Source organism: Xyrauchen texanus, chromosome 27 (assembly GCF_025860055.1).
Source record: "Xyrauchen texanus isolate HMW12.3.18 chromosome 27, RBS_HiC_50CHRs, whole genome shotgun sequence".
Taxonomy (NCBI): domain Eukaryota; kingdom Metazoa; phylum Chordata; class Actinopteri; order Cypriniformes; family Catostomidae; genus Xyrauchen; species Xyrauchen texanus.
Window position 1 is genome coordinate 36,634,067 of NC_068302.1, and position 22,433 is coordinate 36,656,499.

Genomic DNA, 22,433 nt, shown 5'->3' on the forward strand with positions numbered 1-22,433 from the left:
ATAAGAACAAGCTACAAAGAAAGAAGCCCCTTGACATTATTATACAGTCTGTTTATTTATTTATTTGTTTGGTAATTACATGACATAACACGAGTTGCTTTTGCTGTCATCCTTCGTACAAAAACCTCCATCTTAATGTATAGATTGACATTTTGTGACTCTGGTAAAGTTTCACTAATGTAGCCACTCAAACGAACAAAACCATAAGCTATCATCATGGTAGCAGACAGCATTTCCCACATTGTAATGATTGCGAACAGCCCAGGTGGTCTTGAATCGGAATTATCTAACAGCATGTCACCGAGCCAATGACCTTTCCCCATGGGAGCGCAACAAAGCACAAACGGCATTCCGACACAAACCAATTTAAACTTGGCTGTGATGTCATTATGTTGGATGATTCAAAGCAACCTTTCAAAGCTATACATTTACATATGCTAGACTGTGACATTCACCAAAGAAACCAAGAGCATTTAACAACGTGTAAAATATTAGATTGTAAACAACCATGAATATTACCAGCAATGGCAAGTGAAGAGTTTCAAGTGGAAAGTCCACCTAAAAAAGGAAATTCTGTCCTCATTTATGACTTTATCTTCCATGGAACACTAAACATTTCCATGGAAGTATAAAATGTTAGACTGGAATACGAAAGCTATCCCACACCCAGGACAAATACCACAAGGATATCTTCCAATAGCATCGAGGACGAGACGGGCGATGGCCAAGAATAAAAAGCAAAGGTGGTTGATGGTAAACTGGAGGGATTTTCTGTTTTAAAGGGATAGTTAAATCCTGTTATCATTTACCAACCCTCAAAACTCGTATAATTTGTTTCTATGGAACACCATTCACTTTCATTGCATTTAACATCTCCTTTAGTGTTCCATCAAGGATATAAAATCATATGGGTTTGACAAAAACAGACATTTGTAAATGACAATTTTCATTTTTGGTGGAACTATTTCTTTAAAAAGGTGCTGTAAGCGATTTGAGCCATTCTAGAATTTCCTGAGCCGTTGGATAAGCCACGCCCCCTTTTTCCAAAATGCTGCACTCCAAAGATACCAAATGAGCTTTATTAAGACCATCATGAGCAGAAAAGGTTGTCAAAAACAACAGCAGCAAAATAGCGCCCTCAGCTGGCAACTGTTATGAGCAGCATGGCATAAAAATGGGATTATGTCTCAATAATGATATGCAACTACAACATAATGAGAACAAGCAAAATGATTGACAGGCAGAAAGCATCATTGCCATTAATATTTTACAGATAGTAGTATCATTTTTGGCATACCTTTCCATGAAAATAAAATCGCTTACAGCAACTGCATATTGGGTGTATAGTGTAAAGTGGAGCCTTGTAAATCAACGGTCTAAAATGAACCAAGGCATGCATTTGCACTGCAACTAAATATCCAAATTCACAGTAAGGAAAGAGCAAAGGTTTCTTGTAAGGCAAGAAAAAAAACTAGTTTTAAACATCAATAATGAATGAATTATGAATTTCTTGAAATTTCGACTCAAACCTCAGATCGTCATGCGGTAACGTTGTTCTTGGTCCTTTTAAAACAACAAACCTCGTTCATGAAACATAAGCAGAAAGAAAAAGTGTTCTCCTATAAATTTTCACATTAAACACACATTAAAATTAGAAAACAATTGCTTTATGAATGATTTACAGTTACAAGTTTTGGGTTTCATAAATGAGGCCAAATTATTAACGGTGCATACACACTGACACGTCAAGATCACATTCAATGTATTACACATGTCAGTGAACATTCAATAATTAACTTCAAGCTGGATATTTTATGCTGTCTTTATGACCAAATCTCTAGAAATAAACATTAAAAACCAGAAAAATCACAGAAAAAATTGAAAGAATACATTTTACAGTGTGTCAAAAACCTGTAGGCTATTAATAAATCATGTATTAAACACATTTATACATGATGAACCCTGCTCTTACACTCAGATGCCAGAGGAGTGATGCACAGCCAGTGGAGCTGCTGTCAGCCAATGAGGATGCAGGAAAGAGAGCGCGCAGTGCTGTATTCGTTCAGTCGGATTTCTTATCCTGTTGAGCATCACATTTGGCCTGTGTTCAAAGACAGGACAGAAAGAACTTGAATATTCAACATCCCCAACTAGCTCAAAGATTTACACAAACCTCAAGGATTTGGATAGGGATTTCTTTGGGTAGTTGACATGACATTACAAGCATTTCTAATTAGAATTTACATTTCTAATCTTGTATCTTTTCATCATTATTATACATGCAGTTTTAAGGATTTAATATTAATGTAGAGGCCACATGAAATATATTTACTTTTAAAAATACATTTGCCATACTGCAAAACTAATGAACAACAAAAAGGTTATTAAAATGTGAGGAAATATACAAACAAATGCTTACCAGTTACAGAATCTAAAATACACACTTTAAACATTTCAATAAAGTTGAACTTAAAATATTGATGTGGACTAAAAAAAAAAACATCATAGCCGTCACATATCCATTTTCATACTTCCCAGAAGAACTTCAATGAATGCTATATATATATATATATATATATCTCATGCGTAATATTAATTATGGGTATTTTTTTTAGTCCTTAAACCAGGATCTTTCTGCAGCGCTGTGATATGCATTGCACTTTAAGCACCTTGTCGACATGGCTGCTGTATGCTGCATGTGTAACATGCTCATGACTCACAGCCTTTTATGAGCTGACGATTTATATGTAAACGAGAGAGACCCATCTCCATAACCGCCACTCGCTTTCTAACATTACCCACCCCACCCCACACACGAGGCCCACTGCAGTCATAAAAGTAATGTTTACAGTGAAGTGGGCTGTAAGCAGGTGCGCATTGAGTTTTGTGAAATAAATGAGAGATAAGCGCCTATGATAAGAGGATGAGATCATCTTCAGAAAAACATTTCATAAATAATTTTATTAGATTATAATTTAATACATCTAATAACAGAAAAACAACTTTCTAGGGTTATTTGCTAGGGCTGGATGATTTACTTAATACTTATGAGAATAAAAAAAAAAAAGATTATTTTGTGTATATCACAGTATTCTAAGTTCCCAATTCAGGTTTCCCATAGATCAGTATTTCCCAAACTGGGGTACACGTACCCCTGGGGGTTCGTTGATGTGACGACGGGGGTTCAAAAACAAAATTCTGAAATGTACAGTTAATTAGTTAATTTCATCCCAGTATAAAATAACATTCAAACCAAGATCATGTATTTCTCACTGGCAAAACAAATAATATTTTGTGGACCCTCAAGTGTAAAAACACCAAACTGGCTGTTATAAAGGTCAGATAAACAGCATGCAATGAAATAACCCTATATTTTGTGGTTAAAAATGCATTTACTCATCTGTCGTCAATGAGAGCGCAACATACGTGATGCAAGTATATTTTTCGCCAGCCCAGCACACTCCAAGGTGACGTAGCTAAATGATAGCTAGTAAAATAGATACATTGCTGTTTTACCAGACACACACACACACACTTGTCAGACATCCACGATTTTAGTTTTGCTTCTCATGCACCGGCAGCATTAATAAAGTGCTGGAACTGTGTCCTGCTCCAGTGACATGATGAGGGAGTAGTTTTGTCATATCTAGCACACCCATCTCAGTAATTCAGCCATTTATTCAATATGTATATGATAAATACAAAATATGCACACATATGACATGCATGAATTAAGGGAATTTTTTCACAAAGCTAATTGTGTTAAATATACATATTTTCAAAATACCTTGTGTGAATGTTATCAATGCGTAGAGAGGGGGTACTCAACAGGACGTTGAATGTTTGGAGGGGTACATCACTGTAATTTGGGAACCACTGCCAAAGATCATGTCAGTAAACTAGTTTTACATCTGTTTCTTGCGTAAGACATCTAAACCTCAGTAGCAAAAACAGCGTAAGAGTTGGAAAGTTTGATTCACTTCTGCGAATCAGTCATTACAAACTGTTCGTTTGTGCACTGGATCAGTGATTTGCGTGCGTCATTAAATTGGTAAGTCAAAAATGTTCATAGATGTCCACGTGTGGCATTAGACTTGCTTTAAAATGTTTCAGAAAAATGTATGCAGGTAAATATTGCTGTTTATTAAATTGCACAGTTAAACTGGTGCATATAAACAAAAATAATTAATATTGTGTAAAATTTGTGAAAAATAGAAAGAAAAAAAAATTGAACATTTACAATATTCCTAACAATAAAAACGGTTTTGTAGAAATTATTGAAAATTAAAAATACACTTTAAGCCTTTTAATACATGTTTATAGTTCATATATCTAAAAGACTGAAGTTTGTATTTTTTTTATTTAGCTACATGTGATTCGATCTCACAATATATTTTAGGGATGTGTTGAAATTTTATACTATTATCTGATTCAAATGTACCGTGGCTTTCAATTTTAGAAACAGGCTGATGTCAGCACGTCTGTAATTTCAAACTTTACTTGGGATACTGATGTCATCCATTTCTTTTAAACAAGAATCACATGTTAGCGGTTGTCAACTAGTCATGTGCCAATGGTGCCAATGTCACTGACCCTTAGTTTTGCATACATGACACCCAAAAGATCTCAGAGACATGGAGCTTGCTGGATAGGTTTTCTAACCAGGTCTAGGATAACACTTTAATTACATAGGAATTGTCCTTCTGGTTCAAATATGATTTTGTGGTAGAAGCTGAACCAGTATTAACTGGTTAGATGTTCTGTTTTGTAACCTTCTGTTTATATCACAGCAAATTTAGAGTAAATAAAGACTTTAGAGTAAAAATCAGTCAAACACAAAAATGTATGTGATTTCAATCCCCTAAAATGAGGACAGTTTAGATAAATTACAAACAATTTTTCTCAGAATCCCATATTTCTAAGAATAAAAAGTACAGTAGTGGTGCTAATGAATATACTTTTAATTCTGTTTAAGGTTGAATTTACAACCGAATTGTAACCCGTTAACAACTGAATTGTTTTATATATATAAATAAATAAATAAACTCTTATTTAGCACTATATTTACTCAAATTCACACAAAACTAAAAAATAATGTAATTTAAATGGCAGGTAGCAGTTTCTTCAGATATCTCTTTAATCATAACATTTTTGTAATTTTGTTTATTTAGCTATTTATTTATTCTTTATTTAAATGGTCAGCAATTGACTTTAATGCAACCTTCTGAGAACCTTTGCATAGTCATATCGGTACAGAAACAATGGCACATAACAAGATTTGGAGATGCAATTTATTGTGCTTTTTGTTTTAAAGACATTTGTCATTAATATACTTCCACAATGTTGCCTTAGAAGGTTTCTGCTCTTGTAGACTCTGAGGCATCTCAGTTTGGAACAGAGCCATGGTTACTGTGTTTGTGGGAAAGATGTTAAGGGTGTGACACATGCTTGAGCACTGACCTGCAATTTGGCGTGTTCCTCCAGCAGACGGTCATACTCTGTTGTGAGGTTCTCTGCCTGCTTTTTCATGGCCTTCACATCACTGTCAGACTTCTGAAGAGCTGCACACACAAGCAAACAGCATTGAAAGTCAGCAAAAACATGAGTCAGACATCTAGATTTATATCTTTTCAAGCCATGAATCTAAAACTGTATTTTCAAAGGATTACAGTAGTCTTAAATTGCTAGACTATGACTATTGACAGTCTGGTCCACTTTATAGTTTATTCTGGCCACAAACCATCCACTTAGACAGAGATCATCTGATTGAATGTAAACTACCATTTATTTTTTGCATGATGTTTAAGGATGATTCAATCTGAAATCATTGATACCACAATAATAAACAGGCGTGCAACAAAGTGATAGATCATTGCGGACTCAAAACAAAACATGAAATGTGTTAATTAAGTGAAGTGTTATGCATCGCCCCCAAAAAAGTGCTTTCTCATAACCAGGAAGACATGAGATCTTAGGTCTACTCTACAGCATCATCAAAATACAGTGTACTGTATATGTATTCAAAGTGGGAATCAAGCTTAATTCCTGTGAGAAGGCATGTTCTGCTGCTGTTATCATCTTGTTTTGCTCATTATAGGGTCATAAGAAGGGCCAAATTACTTCAGTCAATTTTGCAACTTAAACACCTTACAGACCTCAGATGCAAACCTGAGGTGGAATTCAGTCATTTCTGGAGACTCTGTAGTCCCTTTCTTCAAAAATAAGAATAATAATGTCATTTCAACTCCAATTAATATTTCATATCCATTTAATTATTTAAGTAGCCATGTGAAATAATCTACAGTCAGTCTGTCATTATCGCTAAATAAACCTCTTCAGGATGATACAAGACCCTTGCCATTAACAACCACTTCGAACAAGGCTCATTCAATCAGATTTTGGAGCCTGAACTAATTGAGCACGATTCATTCTTTTGAATATATATTTACACCAGTGAATTTAAGCGTGCACTCCAGTGGGAAACATTCACAAGTGATTCAGTACCTTTCTTAGTTGCTTCGAGTTCATCCTTCAGTTGTCTGACCTCTTCCTTCAGATCTCTCTTCTCCTCCTCCTCTGTGCCACTTTTGGCCTTCCCGCCCACTTCAGGCACTTCCACGCCCGCTTGCCGCAGTTTCTGCCAAAATGCAGTCAGTGTTAGTCATATCTTGGCATATTCATCTATTTCTCAAAAGTATTATGCAACCCTTCGTTTTCTCCTGGGGGTCATGGGTCTCCAGAGGGTGTTGGTTCTGTGATTGGAAGCGGTTCATGTGGATATCTTAAAAGGAATATTCCGGGTTCAAAACAGGACAAGATCAACCGACAGCATTTGTGCCATAATGTTGATTACCACAAAAATAATTTCAACTCGACCCTCATTTTATTAAAAAAAAAAAATGCAAATACCGAGGTTACAGTGAGGCCCTTACAATGGAAGTGAATGGGGAACATTTTTGGAGGGTTTAAAAGCAGAAATGAGAAGCTTAAAGGGTTGCAAAGCCCCCTTATTTAGCAGTTGAGCCCTCATCACATTTTTAAAAGATGCACTCAAAGTGGGCGTGATCAGTAGCGAGTGAGGGAGAAGGGCAGTAAGGATTCAGAGAAAAATAGGCAGCTGGCAGCAGTCAATGGCAGCCGGAAGTACTTGCCAAAATAAACGGAAGAGGGAGGAGCTTGCCATTGAAACAGCCAATCACTTGCATGCTTGATGGGAAGTATTCTCTTCCTCCATAATAAAAGCACCAATGTTACATTTGATAAAAGCTCTAGCAAAAAGGTCAAACTGAACGCATTTCAAATAAAACTATGCTTCTGGAATGTCTTTTTTGTTTTACTTTTATAAAATCATTGGGGATTGTCATATAACTAGCTTAATGGCTTTAAGGGCTTGTTTAACACTAGCAATACAAAATTCAGCTTACTTATGGAAAGTGTTCTAAATCTTTTTTGTATGAATGGTTATTTACTTTGCCAATAACATCATTGAGAGTTTTTGCTACTCGCTATTATACTTATAAATGCAATGTTTTATTGCTTATGGGTCATTTATTAAGCATATCTTGGTTACGTTAAATGTAATCATGCACATCATTAACAGCCTAGTTTGTTCTGGTGGATAATGTGAAGTTATGCAAGTTGTTTAAGCTTCTGTAGTGTTTCAATCGTTTTTGTGGTGTAATTTAAGGTTAGATTAAATGACAAATACAGTGAAGATGCAGACTTTCTGTATGCACAGATCATGATGTTGTCCAATATTACATTTCTTTGCTTATTACTACATGACAAATTAGTACTATATTCACCACAGTTATTAATACATAATATCGATTTTCTGTGCAATGATGGTGAATAATCAGTCTCTCAAATACATGTATAAGAATACCATATCCCATGTGCATACTTATGGACAGTTATAGTGCACTTTTAAATAGTGCTTTAAACCGAGTGTAACAATAAATGTTAAAATTTTTATGGCATATTTTTTCCATACAATGATAGTGAAAGCTTACTGAAGCGGTCCTAAGAACATGGGGGGGGGGGGACTAATCTTTTAACAAATAACTGATTTTTGTAACGTGGTGTTTGAGGCGTCAAATAAGGAGTGTGACATTCAAAATAAAAGTGGCACAGGTTGGACAATCACATAACCGAATTTAAAGCAAAAGATACTAATACATTTCTAATGGATTATTCATATCATTAAATGTAGGTTTAATTCATATTACTTGCAATCAGTTAGAATAAAGAAACAGGCAATATGCCAGGAAGGCACTAGACGGCATAAAAGCTTGCCCTCCTGTCAACAATACAAAGAGTTATCTGGAAACTAGAACCAACAACTGACTCATCTGTGGTTAGCGTGTTTGCCAAGTAAATTCAAATTATACTGGACACAATGTTTGAATATATAACAAGGCCTTAGAATTCTGCCTTGTATGTACTGAGGTCATTCGTTTTTTTTTTTTTTGTGAAGTGAAAAAAAAAAAAAGTGAAGGCGGCCTCTTTAAAGTGATGAAACTTCCTTTTATGGTGAACTATCGCTTTAAAAGGTCCGGGACTTAATCTCCATCCCCCACTGACAACAATCAGAGTTTTATTACCAAAGACGACGTCTGGGCTAATTGCCATCTGAATTATTGAAATACTATTTTGCATAACCAATCGCTGCAATTAAGCTAAATTTTATGACACAGATCCTTGCAAAATTCATGATCTAATTCACACTTAATTAAATGCAAGAGCGTTCTAACACCTGGATGGGGACCAAATGATGGGAAAGGTCGGACTCTGGACAGATTTATGAGATCAATACAGGACATTTAGGAGGTCATGTGTCACACTGATGGTGTTGTACCCTTGAGGAAAGAGGCAAGGACAACAAATGACTTATGCAGGACTTTCACATTTATCAATAAAGTGCAACAATAGGATTCCTAGACTAAAAATGCAAAGAGAAATATAATTTTAGAGATTATGTAAACCTTTCAAGCCAGACCTACCATGAGCTCGGAGGTTAAGCGGTGATATATGCTTCCAAAGAGATCATTGTGATTTTAAACTTTTTAAAGAACTACACTACCAACACATCTACAATCCTGAAAAAAGCTCCACAACTCTGAGCAAAATGAAAATGTTCTAACATGAACTCACCCCATGTCATCCCGGATATGTATGGCTTTCTTCTGCTGAACACAAAGATTTTTAGAGGAACATTTCAGCTCTGTTGGTCCATACGATGCAAGTGAAATTTGAAGCTCCAAAAAGTTAATCAAGAGGCATAAAAGTAATCTATATGTCTCTATGGGTTAAAAGGAATGTTCTAGGTTCAAATTAATCGACGGTATTTGTGGCATAATGTTGATTACCACAAAAAAGTTTTGATTTGTCCCTCATTTATTTTACAAAAAGTTAAAATCATGGTTACAGTAAGTCACTTTCAATGGACAAGGTTTTAAATTAAAGCCACAAAATGAAAAAAATTATATGTTTCACAATTATGCATGATGAATCTGTTTACTAAGGTTATATCCAATATTACCACTTTGTTGCCATTAAGACACAAATGTAAAGATTTTTGAGCTGAGCAGAACTACAAAAATGTAATATTAACTGTACAAATTGACATGAATCTTTATAATTTTCTATGACTAGAGCAGTTATAAAAACGTATTGAAGTCCATCTTTTTTTCTGAATTTAATATATTTTTGCTTTGATGCAAAGTTTGTAATGTTGTGATTAACCTTTGAGCTGGTTGGTTTGGTTCATGGCTTATTTAACTAAAATGTCAAATGGAGAAAATTAACAGGAAAAATGGAAACCAACACCACAGAAAAAGTGATTGCTTTTGCACTCAAAGGTCAGGCAGGTCATCTCACCTTGCTCAAGGTCAGCCGTGCTGTCCTATTGCTTCTCAAGAATGATCAAACACTCATTCTGAGAGAGATTCACAGGCCTCATTCTGTTAAAGTTAAACTTAATTTACTAAATTAAAATATACAACCATCTGTTATTCAGCACGGCTTGTGCTCGTTTATGGTCCTGTCTGTGGAGTAATGCCATTTGACAGACGCGAATAATGGCAGTATGTGTGTGTACGAGTTTGTGTGAGAATCATGTGTGACACGCCTCTGCATGGGGTGCGGCATGCCAAGATCAATGCAGTGACATATTGCACGTCAGCGCTGCAATTGAACATAGTCTCAGCATAGGTCTGCTGATTCACCCCAGCATTCTCCAAGATCAGGCATCTGCATACTAACACGCACTACATGATCTGTGCTAAAGACAATAAGACAGCATATAGTGTTCCCAAAGCTTTTGACCATAGAATTTCCATGACTTTTCCAGTCTTTTTCGATAAAGATTTTAAATAATAACCTTATAGAAATTGCAATCCAGAAAGTACCACTTTTATCCAAAGCAACTTGGATAAACAGTGCATTCAAGATACACACTTTTATCTCAATAGGTGTGATGCCTGGGAATCAAACCCATAATCGTATTGTTACTAACACCATGCTCCATCATTTAAGCTACAGTACAAAGAAGTTCTGAGATCAAGGCTGAAACATGCAGCTGATCACGATATGTGTAGTGGCTTTTGTTATCTGCAGTCTGAATGCAATACGGTCAAAAAGCTCTAAATAGACAACCCAACATTTGGGTTACCAACCCTACTTTATGTTATTAAACAAACATGACTTAAATTATTTCAAATTTACCTAATTTCCTTGCAATGAAGTTTCCTTCCCACTTCTATACAACTGTACATAAATTAGTCAAATTAACATTGAAAACTACTTAATAAAACTATTCTGCCTATTAATACTAAAAATGGTTTCCTAGCAAAACATCTGATGGTAAATTCTCCACTGTGCTAAATGTATTTGAGATGCAAGAAACTGATCTTTTCTTTAGGAACTTCTTTAAGTGATGTAGATTTGATTCATTAAAAGAAATGGGAATTAATGAGAATGATTCACCATTCACTCTTTAAATGCATCTTTTTTGCATACAATAAAAGTGGATGGTGACTGAGGTTAAAATGTGATGCTAAAAAAAATGCTAAAAAAAAAAAACGGAAAAACTAGTCATACATGTTTTGGTGAACTATCCCTTTAAATGAATAAAATGTGTATGATAAATTAAATATGCAATAAAACCCATGACATTAATTTTATACGGTCAACAAATAAAAAAAAAAATCTTTAAAAAAAGCAAAAGTGAGGCACTTACTATGGAAGTAATTAGGACCAATTTTTGGAGGGTTTAAAGGCATAATTTTATAAAAGCATTTAAATGAATTGCTCTGTTAAACTCATATATTATTTGAGCTGTAAAGCTGTTTAAAACATCAATTTGAATAGTTTTAGGGTTTGTTGACACCACATCGTCTTGGCAACAAAGTTGTAAAATTGGCTATAATTTTACACAGAAAAATGTTAGTGAACTACTTAATCACACTAAAATCATGTTAACGTGTCTTGTGGTTTCACTTTTGAAACAGTGAGTATTTTAAAACTTCCATTGTAAGTGCCTCACTGTAAGCTCTGTTTTTAAAGAGAAGCAGGGGCAAGTCAAGATACATTTTTGTAGAAATCAATATTATGCCACAAATGCTCTCAGTAGAGCTTAACTTGTTTTGAAACTTTAAAAGTCCTTCTCCATTCACTGGTTTAACCCCTAAATATTAATCTTTTGTTATCATAATTACATATTTTAAAGTTTTTTTTTTCCCCCATGAAAATAATCCCTTCATGCCTCTACACCTTTGCCTCATTTCATATGCGTGGATCTATGAATATGCAAACTATTCTCCGCCTCCATCACCACTCACCCCTGCACCGCTCGCATGCAGCTAGGGCTCGCTGTGTTCCCAGAATAAATTGATGTTGGGCTTCAATGTAAGTTTAGTGGTAAAACCAATCTGTTTTTGGGTAAAATTTTCAAAACATTTCTCTCGAAAATGACTACAGCAAACCCGAGTTTTCTCTGGAAGTTCTGCTGGGACATTACGATTTTTCCAAATAAACTGCACCCATTTATCTCGGATTTTCCAATTGTCATTTCCTAACTTTGCATCCGAAAACAGAACATGTCTTGAAAAATACCGCTACGTAGCTGCAGCTGGCTTCTCCTGATACCCCTTGCTTCGCCGTAGCATTTGCTAATGACATGGAAAGCCCCAACACACAAGTTGATGGGATTGGTTCCTTAGATTTGTGACGCATGAAACCCTTGCTGTTTGAATCAGTGTTTTTGAGATTGTCTTTGGAAGACTGCAGTTCCAAGGTGAAAATGCCCAGCCACGGCATTGACTGCTGATTTCACTCATGGTATGTCTTCTACCAAATAAAAAACACCATATGGACATGTAAACAAGGTTAAAAATTTGATTTTCACTGGAGGGGGTCTTTGAGACCTACCCACAGAGACCATGTGAAATGCTGCACTCTAGGGGTGAAGCACATTAAGAGTAAAGTGTGCTGGCATGAGCTTCTGTGACATACTTACAGATATGCTGATTTCCAGTGTTTCTCAGAGGAAAGAGAGATAGGCAACTTAATAAAACAGAAGAACACAGACGAAGTGTTCTCTGGGATTTCGGGGAAATCAAACATGTTTGCAATCATTAACAAAGTAAAGGTTAATTCTTGGTACTCTTAAAGGAATAAAGTTGTCAAGATTTAAAGCTTTAATAAAGTGTACAAGTACTGTTAAAAGAGTCTCAAGGTCTCTCTCACCTCCTGCAGTTTCTCATTTTCCTCCATGTACTTCTTTGCAGCATCATTTGCTCCCTCCGCCTGCTTCTTAAAGGCTTCATTAGAGGCCATCAGTGTTGCCTGCTGGGACAGCAGTGTGGCCAGACGCCTCAACAGCCTGCAGGGAAAACAACAAAATAACTTCATCAGAAACAAGTGCGCTTACAAAACAGTCAGTGCATACCTGATCGTTACAGCTTAATGTGGCAGCCTACATTGTGATTTTGGCATAATTAGTGCCGTTTGCAAAGGCAGGCATCACTATTACTATTAATCATACTTATACGGTTAGGGGTTGTTTAAACCCCTAACCATATATATTAAACTTCAACATGTAACTCGCCCCATGCTGTTTGTGCTACAAACATGAATGATCCCTCAAATTGTGTGGCTGGATGAGGAGAGGTTCGCCATTATCTTTCTAAGTGATCAGACTAACCATTTTCCCCTGACAGACAACTGCGATGTGATGTGAATATGCTGTAGACTTTTATGTTAATGATGAACTACGTTAAAAGTTCCCCCAATAATGAAAATGATCTCATAATTTACTCACCCTCATGCCAGATGTGTATAACTTTTTCTGTTGAACATAAACGAGGTTTAGAAGAATATATCAGTTCTGAGACATCAGCAGAAGAAAGAAAGTCATACACATCTGGGATGGCATGAGAGAGTGTAGTTGAGATGATTGAAATTTTTGGGTGAACTATCCCTTTAAATTTGGGTGATATTAACAGTAAAAACCTAAACACTCCCCCATAAATGTTAAACCTAACTGTAACTATATGAAATGCATCAAGAATTAGTTCCTGTCGTACCCGAAGTAAGCAATGCACCATGAATTTCAGACAATGTACTTTCATAGTCCACAGCATTAAAAAAAGTTGGCACACTCACGTCTGGCCTTAATTTGTAGAGAATATGACTTGCCCCTTGGAAGCAAATTTAAAATTCAAAACAGAGCCTTCAGGCCTTTACAACATTTCTAAATGGATTGCAGAATTAACATCTCTCCACCTCAGGAAAAATGGTCCAATCCAAATGCAAACCAGGTCAGAGATTGGGTTACGTAGCATCACTCCACAGGCATGAGGACTAGCACTTCCAGGAAACAGCGATGTGCTTTAAATTGCATCTGACCGACAACACAACAAAAATCTGCATAAACAAATGACTTTGTCTGCCACTCTGAGATACAATCAAATACAAAAGTGGAATATCTTTCACTAATCTAATATCAAATTATGCCTTTTCACCATTCACTTATAAAACTACTATTGTAACTGTCAGATCTTGACAGATGACATTTGTAGTGTGCGTCCTTGAATTCAGCAGTGTAAAGGCCATAGGCATTGCCTTTATATTTGTGTTTTCATATGTAGAAGGGTTCAATATTTCATAGATGGCAGTCATAACCAATATGCAAATGAGGTTGGTGGGGTCAACCATGCTAACTTGCATTACCGCAAGATTAGAGAAACCCACATCTTGCTCAAACACTTTGCATGAGATAACCAGTTCACCACAGATGACTTGCATTCACTTTAGACTATTCTGTATAACATGTTTTTATTTGCCAAATATGAGATTAACATTTCTCTTGTGCAAAATACAACTACGATATATATTTTAAAAAATTATGCTGGAATTTTCATTTTTGGGCGACTATCCATTTAATACTTGCATTAGAAGCAGATTAGCAATTTCCAAAATGTGTTACCGGATCTGTTTCAGCTTGTTTCAGGCTGCATGGTGACTACTGCACCCAACACCCATGCAGCATATGTCAAACTGTCACGGGCCGCTTCAGTCACCTTTCTGGCATCTACACGTCTGCTGCCAAGATGGGAGAGGTCCATTTTGTAACAGGAGTCGTGACCTTTCAGCCAGTGAGAACGTCATGAACACAGGCTAAATATAATACCTGTCACCAGTTGCTTGATCACACGTCCTGCAGCTGTCCGTATGATTACGAAAATTACACACAAATCGTGGCAGTCAAGGGAAGTCTATCGCTAAAGGATGTAGTAGCTATCTGCCAGGTTATAAATAGCATGTCATTCAGAGAATTACGGTGAAACCCCTGTAAGGAAAAACTATGCAGCCTGGATACCTGAGCTGGGAGACTCTCAAACGTTATGTACAGTACGCAACAATAAAGCGGCCAATCAAGTTGCAGGAAGTTAAGTGGCCATGGATGAGGTTTGTGAATGGAAACAGTGTGGGGGGCCCCCCATCAGATTAACAAAAGATTCTTTCCACATCTACTGTAATATAGACATATTTGCTTCATTTGTACACAACTTATTCACCTTTCTTTACTATAAATAGTCACCATTTAAAACAACCCTGCTGAAAACAGTCTAAGATGGTTTGCTGGTCTTAGCTGGTTTTAGCAGGTCTCCCAGCCTGGTGAAGCTGGTTTATGCTGGTCTTCCATCCTGACCAGTAAAAAAAAAAAAAATTGCTAAAACCAGCAAAAAAAATATAGGCACAGAGAACAGCCAAGACCAGCAAACCACCTTAGGCTGGTTTAAGTGGTTTCAGCAGACATAAGCTCAACTGTACAAGTTAAACTAGTGAGCAAAAGTCATTTGGCAGGAGAACAGCATTGTAGTATCTTTTGTTTTTGTGCTTTACATTTTCTGATATTTCAGGAGAGAAACAACATGAATAAATTATGATTTTATTTGGTTTTTGTTAAGATTTGACTTAATGCAATAATTTGCTGTTTGAATAACTAAATGTTCAGAATACATTCAAATATCAGCCAAACAAATAAAAAAATAAAAAAAAGTTAATAAATATTTACTTTGTATGATTTTATATTACCTTTTAATATGTAATTTAACATTCTAACAGCCATTTTCCTGAAGTGACCTTTTGTTCATATAGCAAAAGAAAAAGCAAGATCTCATGTTTTAAAATCGGTACAGGAGTCCTAATTTTAGATATGTTTACTTACATACACAGTATATTATATATATTTTATTTTTTTTACTTAGTTGATCTCACGAAAATGTAATTACTAAATAACTAAAATTAAGAAGTTGAAAATTTCTATTTTGTTAATACATTTATACAAATATGCACATTATAAAAAGGTAAGAAAAATTTAAAGTTACAAATCAAAAACATTTTAGCAAAGTTTCATTAGTAAGTTGATTTGACTGTCAGCAGGGCTAGACTGTGATTGGCTGCATTCCACATGGGCTGTGGACAAAACCAGTAGAAGACAACCTGCTAGTGTTTAAAAGTAGACCCAGGGACAAAATGTGCAAGAACTGAAGACCCTGTTCTACTAACCAGGCTGATGTTCAGTACAAAACTCTGTCGGGTGCCACCGACTGAAATAGAACAGTGTTCATGAAACTGATCACTTTCAGAGAAATTTTGCCAAAGCTCCATGAGGAGGGTGACATGTTGTGGTGGGGAAAAACAAAGAAACGAGAGAGATTTGTGGGACTGAGAAGAACAGAAACTGAATGAGAGACACTCACAAACACAAGAGCAAAGCGAAGCCAGCGATGTACTCGTTCCTCTGGGCTCTGAACAGCTTCATGTGGATGTGTTCGACGGCCACAGGGTTGTTAGTCAGATCCACTTTCTCTGTCACACTGTACTTTTTCACTTCTCTAAATGCATCTGTAGTGGTAGAAACATCAACTTAAGTTTTATTCATTCATTGAGACAATATTACAAAAACTAACAATATTTTGTCCTTCTTGTGACCTTAAAGGGACCGTATTGTACTTTTTTTGGTTTATCCCACCCATTCTCTGACCCATCAAGTTTTTGCTACTGTACCTTTAAGAAAAGCATTTATAAATGGAGCATATCTATTTGCAAAAGAAGCATGTCCTCCTTACCTGGCCTGGTTGCCCAGTTAGGTCCGCTGTCGTCGAATGTACAAGATCATGTTAGGAGTCTAGGGGTAATTTTAGGCTCATCATTACTTTTCAATAAGCAGATCAGTGATATTGTCATGGGTAGCTTTTTCCACCTGAGATCTATCGCTAAAGTAAAACATTTTCTTTCCAATAAAGACCTGGAAATTGTGATCCACTCACTAATTTCATCAAAGTTAGATTACCATAATTAATTGTACATTGGTCTCCCAAAAATTGCATTATCCCACCTACAGCTGGTTCAAAATGCATCAGGTAGGCTGTCAAGAATGGGGGGGAATCACATATCCTGTTTTAGTCTCCACACTGGCTTCCCGTGAAATTCAGTGCCAAATTAAAAATTCTGCTTTATGTCTATAAGGCACTTTCTGTACTTGTGCCCCAATATATCAGTGACCTTCTCCCCCACCAGAGTGCTCAGGTCTTCTGATCGATTTCTTTTGAGGGTTCCTCATTGTTGCTATAGATCTAAGGGTGATCGTGACTTTTCTGTGGTAGGTCCTGATCTCTGGAACAGTCTCCCTTTCCATGTGAGGTCAACTTCTTCATTAGCCATTTTTAAATCTTCTTTGAAAACTTATTTTTATTCTTTGTGTTTTGAATAGGTTGAAATAGGTAAATACATGATGCTGTGTTTAAAGGTATTTATTTATTATTATGTTTTATATATATATATATATATATATATACACATAACTCTGCCATTGTTTATTTGTTTGATCTGTAAAGCACTTTGGGTCATCTGTTGTTTTTAAATGTGCTCCGTAAATAAAGGTTGACTTGACTATAAAATTTGTAACAAAGTCCCTGCGGACGGATGGACAGGAGGATTTGTTGCAGTTTTTTTTTGTTTTAAATAAGTTACTGTAAGGCACTTGCAATGAAGTAAATGGGGCCAGTCCATAAACATTCAAATACACACCATTACAAATTTATAGCCACAAGACGTAAACATTATAAGTGTTAACATGAATTTAGTGTGATAAAAATCACACATAGGGTTAACCAGCGTTGCATTGTCATGGCAATGAAGTTGTAATATTGGAGATAACTTTACACTAATAAGGGACACTGAAACACTAAAATCATGTTAACATGTAAAATGTTTATGTCTTGTGGCTGTACTTTTGAATTGGTGTGTATATATATTAATGTTTACGGACTGGCCCCATTCACTTCCACTGTATCTGCTTTTTCTTTTAAACAAATAAGGAATGAGTCAATCATTTTCTGTGGTAATCAACAGTATGTCTCAATTGCTGTCAATTGAGCTTAACTTGTAGAATTATGAACAAGACTGCTTAATGAGAATGATATAGAAAGGTTTTCCAGGCTCACCTACGAGCAGAAAGATCAGGATACATATGATCACGATGAAGGCAGTGTTGCCATACGTCGTAATGACAGTGACCAGGCGAGATTTGAAAAACTTGCTCCATCTGGAAAAGACAGCACAATTAAGAGACAGATATATGATGCTGATAAACAGAGGGCAAATATCACAAATTTTATTACACTAATCTTGATCAACAATACCAAAGAGGGGGGTCGGCAACCTATGGCACGTGGAGGGTTAATCACTGGCACGCTAGCAAGAGAGCTAGACTATTTTATTTATATAAATTCCGAACCTGTACTCCAATCTACATCAAACACGCCGAGTGATTGTGAGGAAGGATTACATCAAGATGTAGATTGGAATAAAGGTGCGAAAAACTCTTGCGGATGCTTGCCTGCTAGTGATTACATGATTACAATGACAATGAGAAATATTAAAGATTCCACACAATTTTGAGATCAGTAATCAAATTCATTTTGTACAAAAGGACAGGTTCTTTCATTAAAGCATTTTTACAAGACGCTCTGTGAAAATTAACATGCAGGATCATGATTAGATCATAATCGTCGAGTGTTTAAAAAAAATAAATAAAAAAAAAAATCACTCAAACTGTTATGCTGATCATCATCATTTGTAATGAAAAATAATTAAATTATGAAAAATTCTAAATATGTGTTAAAAAAAATAAAAACACACACACACACACACACACAAACAAACATGTCAAAAAGGTCGCCGACCCCTGATCTACAGACTTCCTGAAAATCAGGCATTTCTCTCCTTTTTTTGCAATTCAAAGAAATTGTTGTTTAACAAGTTTCACAACTTTTTATTACCTAGAAACCTTTAAAGTAATTGTAAAATCATGTGAATCATCTCAATTTTAAGAAATGACATCAGAAGCACATGTGTGGAATGAGAGCTCTGAACAGAATTCAATTATACTGCCAGCAGCGGAATCAAAACACTCAAGTCAACAACTACATATAAGAATCATTCATGTTTAAGGAGTTCAAGAAACATTATTTCACAACAACTGGACAGAATTGCAGCGTTGGGAATACTCAGAGCTTTCCTGGAATCAGGCTTCCTGGATGTTTTGAGGAGATCATCAAAAACCTTTAAAAGGTGATGAGATTCCTCTATATTTACAATCAAATACTTCGTCCCATGCCAGGAAAAGGTTATTAATGATCGTATTTACAAGTAAAACAAAGAACAAAGTCGTAATTACGAGTGGGAAACTTTCCAAATTGGGGACGTGTCAATTTAAGGATCATGGCAGAAGCAAGAGCACAAAAGTGACCAACCACTTTTTCAACATAAAACAAATTAAGAAATTGCAAAATGGGTTGGTTCTTTCCGGCTAAAAATCAAGGAGGACTTAAAATGCACTGTTAGCCCTCAATGCATCTTTTTTTCCATTAAATTGTCGGACCACTGGCAAACAGAGGTTCAGGGACTCATTTTTGCAGTTCTGTTTGCTGGTTCTACTGGTGCAAAAATTACACACTTCACCTTTAACCCTTGAGCGTCAAAAAAAAAAAAAGTAATCAGGTCCTTAAAGGACAATAAGGTCCATATAAAAAAATAATTAAATTATAATATTATTTCCACTTTCAAGGAGATTTCTAGTTTTTAACCATCAGTCCTGATCATAACCAAATATTCATTCATTTTCAGGATTTTAACCCTTTAAATGCCAGTGTGTTTACATAATGTCACTGTTGTTTTTTATGAAACAAACACAAAATAAATTTTTTTTTTCCATATACTAAATGCTAAGGGGATTGTTATTTTTTGTTTAGTTTTTTGGATTATCACAGTCTGGGGTGTCAATGATTAACAACAACATTGATTTCGATGCATTATAATTTTTTTGTGCAGTCAGATAAAAAAAAACAAACAAAAAAAACACTCAGGACCTTAGAGGAAAAAAATGTCTGCATCAAAACTGCAATAAAAATATTACATATATATTAATATAATTTTTCACTTTAACTGACTTAAGATTTTTTTTAACGTTCTGATCTGATCATAACTACCAAATATTTGTTTATTTTCAGGATTTTAACCCTTTAAATGCCATATTACACACATAATGCCACTGATGTTTTTTACACAAACACACACATTTCCCAATACACACATACAAAACACACTCCGACAACCATATCAACACACCCACACAATTTTAGCTGCAATATTTATTCAATTAGCCTGCAGTGCTCTATAATACAGCAAACCGAAAATAGGAAAAAAGCATGTATTTGCTCCATAGGATAACATGAGAATAATGGCGCCATCTGGTGAAAAAAAAGAAATGTGAAGCCAGGGCTTGATAGTAATGAAGGCATACTATCATAGAATTTAAGATTTTATGCTTTAATGGCACTAGAATCAAATATTGCATTTTAATGGGTTTCAATAAGGACATCATTGTCCTGAAGTTGCTTAGTGTAACTATGTTGAGTACAGTGTATTATAGCAGTATTTTAGGAACTGAGGTTCCCCAAAAATACACGCCTTTGGCAAACTTTATGCTGTTGGTATTAAAACTGCCAAAATGATATAAAAAAAAAATGAAAAAGATAATGTCCAGAAGGTCGCACAAGGGTGGCTGTCTCGAGATCAGACACCAAGAAGAAAAGGGAAGTTTAAAAGGACGTGGACTTTTAAACATAAATGAATTGTAACGTGTTCCAGCAACATGTGTTTGGTAAAAAAAAAAAGAAAAGAATTACATATGACAAAAAAGTGAGAAACTTACCGTTTTGGGGAGATAAATGGGACACAAAGCAGTAGTACCGCAAACACTTCGGCATACAGAAATGTAGCCACGGCTGTCCACTGAAGACTCATGGCTGCAACCTGCAAGTCTATAAGTTGATATCAGCAACAATCAGTCAAACTTTACCCTAAAAAAAATATGAGTCATTAAAGGGACTTTTTTATTGGCATCAGTTCACTGCCTAACATAAAATATGTGATTGCACAAGGTTAGTGACAAATACATTTAACCAAAGAGTAAACACCTCGAGGCAAAGCAAAGTTATTCCTTTAAACGGTTAATGCGCAAACATTCAGAAAATCCTGTCTGCGGGGTTTGCATGTATGGTTTTTATATGTTACCCCTAATTGTATTCAAAACACATTCAAAATTGAAGCAATAGCACCATCTAATGTCTCCCAAAGAGAACCCAACCCACAAGATAAACCCATTTGTCCAGGCCTTTGCAGATTTCGAAACGTGATCAATAACCAAGGCATGACACATTCAGTTTGTAGTGAATCACCCAACTGGTAAAGTCTAGGATTGACGTTAGATGAACAAGAGCAAATCTCCACTTTCAAGAGGAGAATATTCAAGCAACAATAGTTGGTTTCACTTAATTCTGCTGCAAACATAACAATAAGTAAAAACGATACAGATGAGACAAAAGGGAAGATTATCATGACATCACACCCAGCTCTTTGTTCAAGAGGTGAGGAATGAATATTTACATACAGGCATAAATTAATCAAATATATGCATACATGAATTACAAATGATTCCCAGCCAAAATAATCTTAGACAGACTTCAAATTAAAGCAATGTATGATTTTAAATTGCAAGACAATATTGGAAGTATATCTGGGAAAAGAATGCATAATAGTAGGAATACATTTGTAAACAAACACGTTTCTATATCGGAACAGTAAAACATAACATATTCAAGATTATCTGCAGTACTTTATTCCACTATTAAGAACGCTAACTACGTCTCAACGTAGGATGAAACAATAAAGGAGTTAAAACTTACAGAATCTGAAGTAAACTGAGAAATATTCGCAGAAAGGCCAGCAAGAATCTATCAAAACTTCTGCTGCACCCTAAATTGTACTTCACTATAATCTGCTTCCGGTATGCATGCCAACTCACTCTTAAAACGGCATGACAACATCCGGTGCGTACTATTTAGCAGAGACGGGCCACTGTCCGTGCAAATTAATGGGAGAATATGGAACGTCCAACCCACCAAGAAGCGCGCCCCCAACGGTCAACGGATGTAGAAATAAAGTCCCGCCTTACAGGGAAAATAACCAATATTTTTTAGACACAGACATCGCCTGTCAATCAACTCGTGAAAGCGCATGCGCATTAACGAGTCAAGCAGTTAAAATTTAGTTTTTCAGCGAAATCTGAGGTAAATACGCACAATTTGTGACACCAGTGTTGTTTGATTTTACTGCTGATTTGAAATATGTCGTTTTAACGTAAGCTAGGCAAACGGGTTTTGAGATTTCGGTGTTCCCCCATTAAAGTAGATAGGAGCTGAACTGGCATGACTGGAAATAGAGTCTCTGGAGCGTTCCAAAGATGGGCGACAGTGGACTGACTGGGACTGCCATCCCAGATGTGTATGACTTTCTTTCTT

The 22,433-nt window shown here is 35.9% G+C and overlaps 1 protein-coding gene across 2 annotated transcripts; it reads right to left on the minus strand.

The window, feature by feature from the left end:
* Positions 1-30: 30 nt before the first annotated feature.
* On the minus strand, positions 31-21,957 carry bcap31 (B cell receptor associated protein 31). Of its 2 annotated transcripts, none has more exons than XM_052094732.1 (8): positions 21,819-21,957; positions 20,786-20,894; positions 18,015-18,115; positions 16,269-16,413; positions 12,748-12,883; positions 6,505-6,637; positions 5,461-5,561; positions 31-2,101 (listed from the first exon to the last, which is right to left on the minus strand). In XM_052094732.1, the coding sequence occupies exons 2-8, from the start codon at positions 20,875-20,877 to the stop codon at positions 2,063-2,065; spliced, it is 747 nt and encodes a 248-aa protein (XP_051950692.1). In that variant the 5' UTR covers positions 20,878-20,894; positions 21,819-21,957; the 3' UTR covers positions 31-2,062. The 2 variants fall into 2 exon arrangements, with proteins under 2 accessions (XP_051950692.1, XP_051950693.1); XM_052094733.1 differs by having other exon boundaries at positions 20,786-20,933; positions 21,819-21,914.
* Positions 21,958-22,433: the final 476 nt, after the last annotated feature.

Excerpts from the sequence above, each read along its gene's own strand:
- bcap31 (XM_052094732.1), bottom strand. The coding sequence starts at position 20,877 with ATGAGTCTTCAGTGGACAGCCGTGGCTACATTTCTGTATGCCGAAGTG. Across the intron at positions 18,116-20,785 it reads CCATTTATCTCCCCAAAACG|ATGGAGCAAGTTTTTCAAAT; the intron begins GTAAGTTTCTCA and ends TGTCTTTTCCAG. Across the intron at positions 12,884-16,268 it reads TTCGCTTTGCTCTTGTGTTT|GCTGTTGAGGCGTCTGGCCA; the intron begins GTGAGTGTCTCT and ends TTTTCCCTGCAG.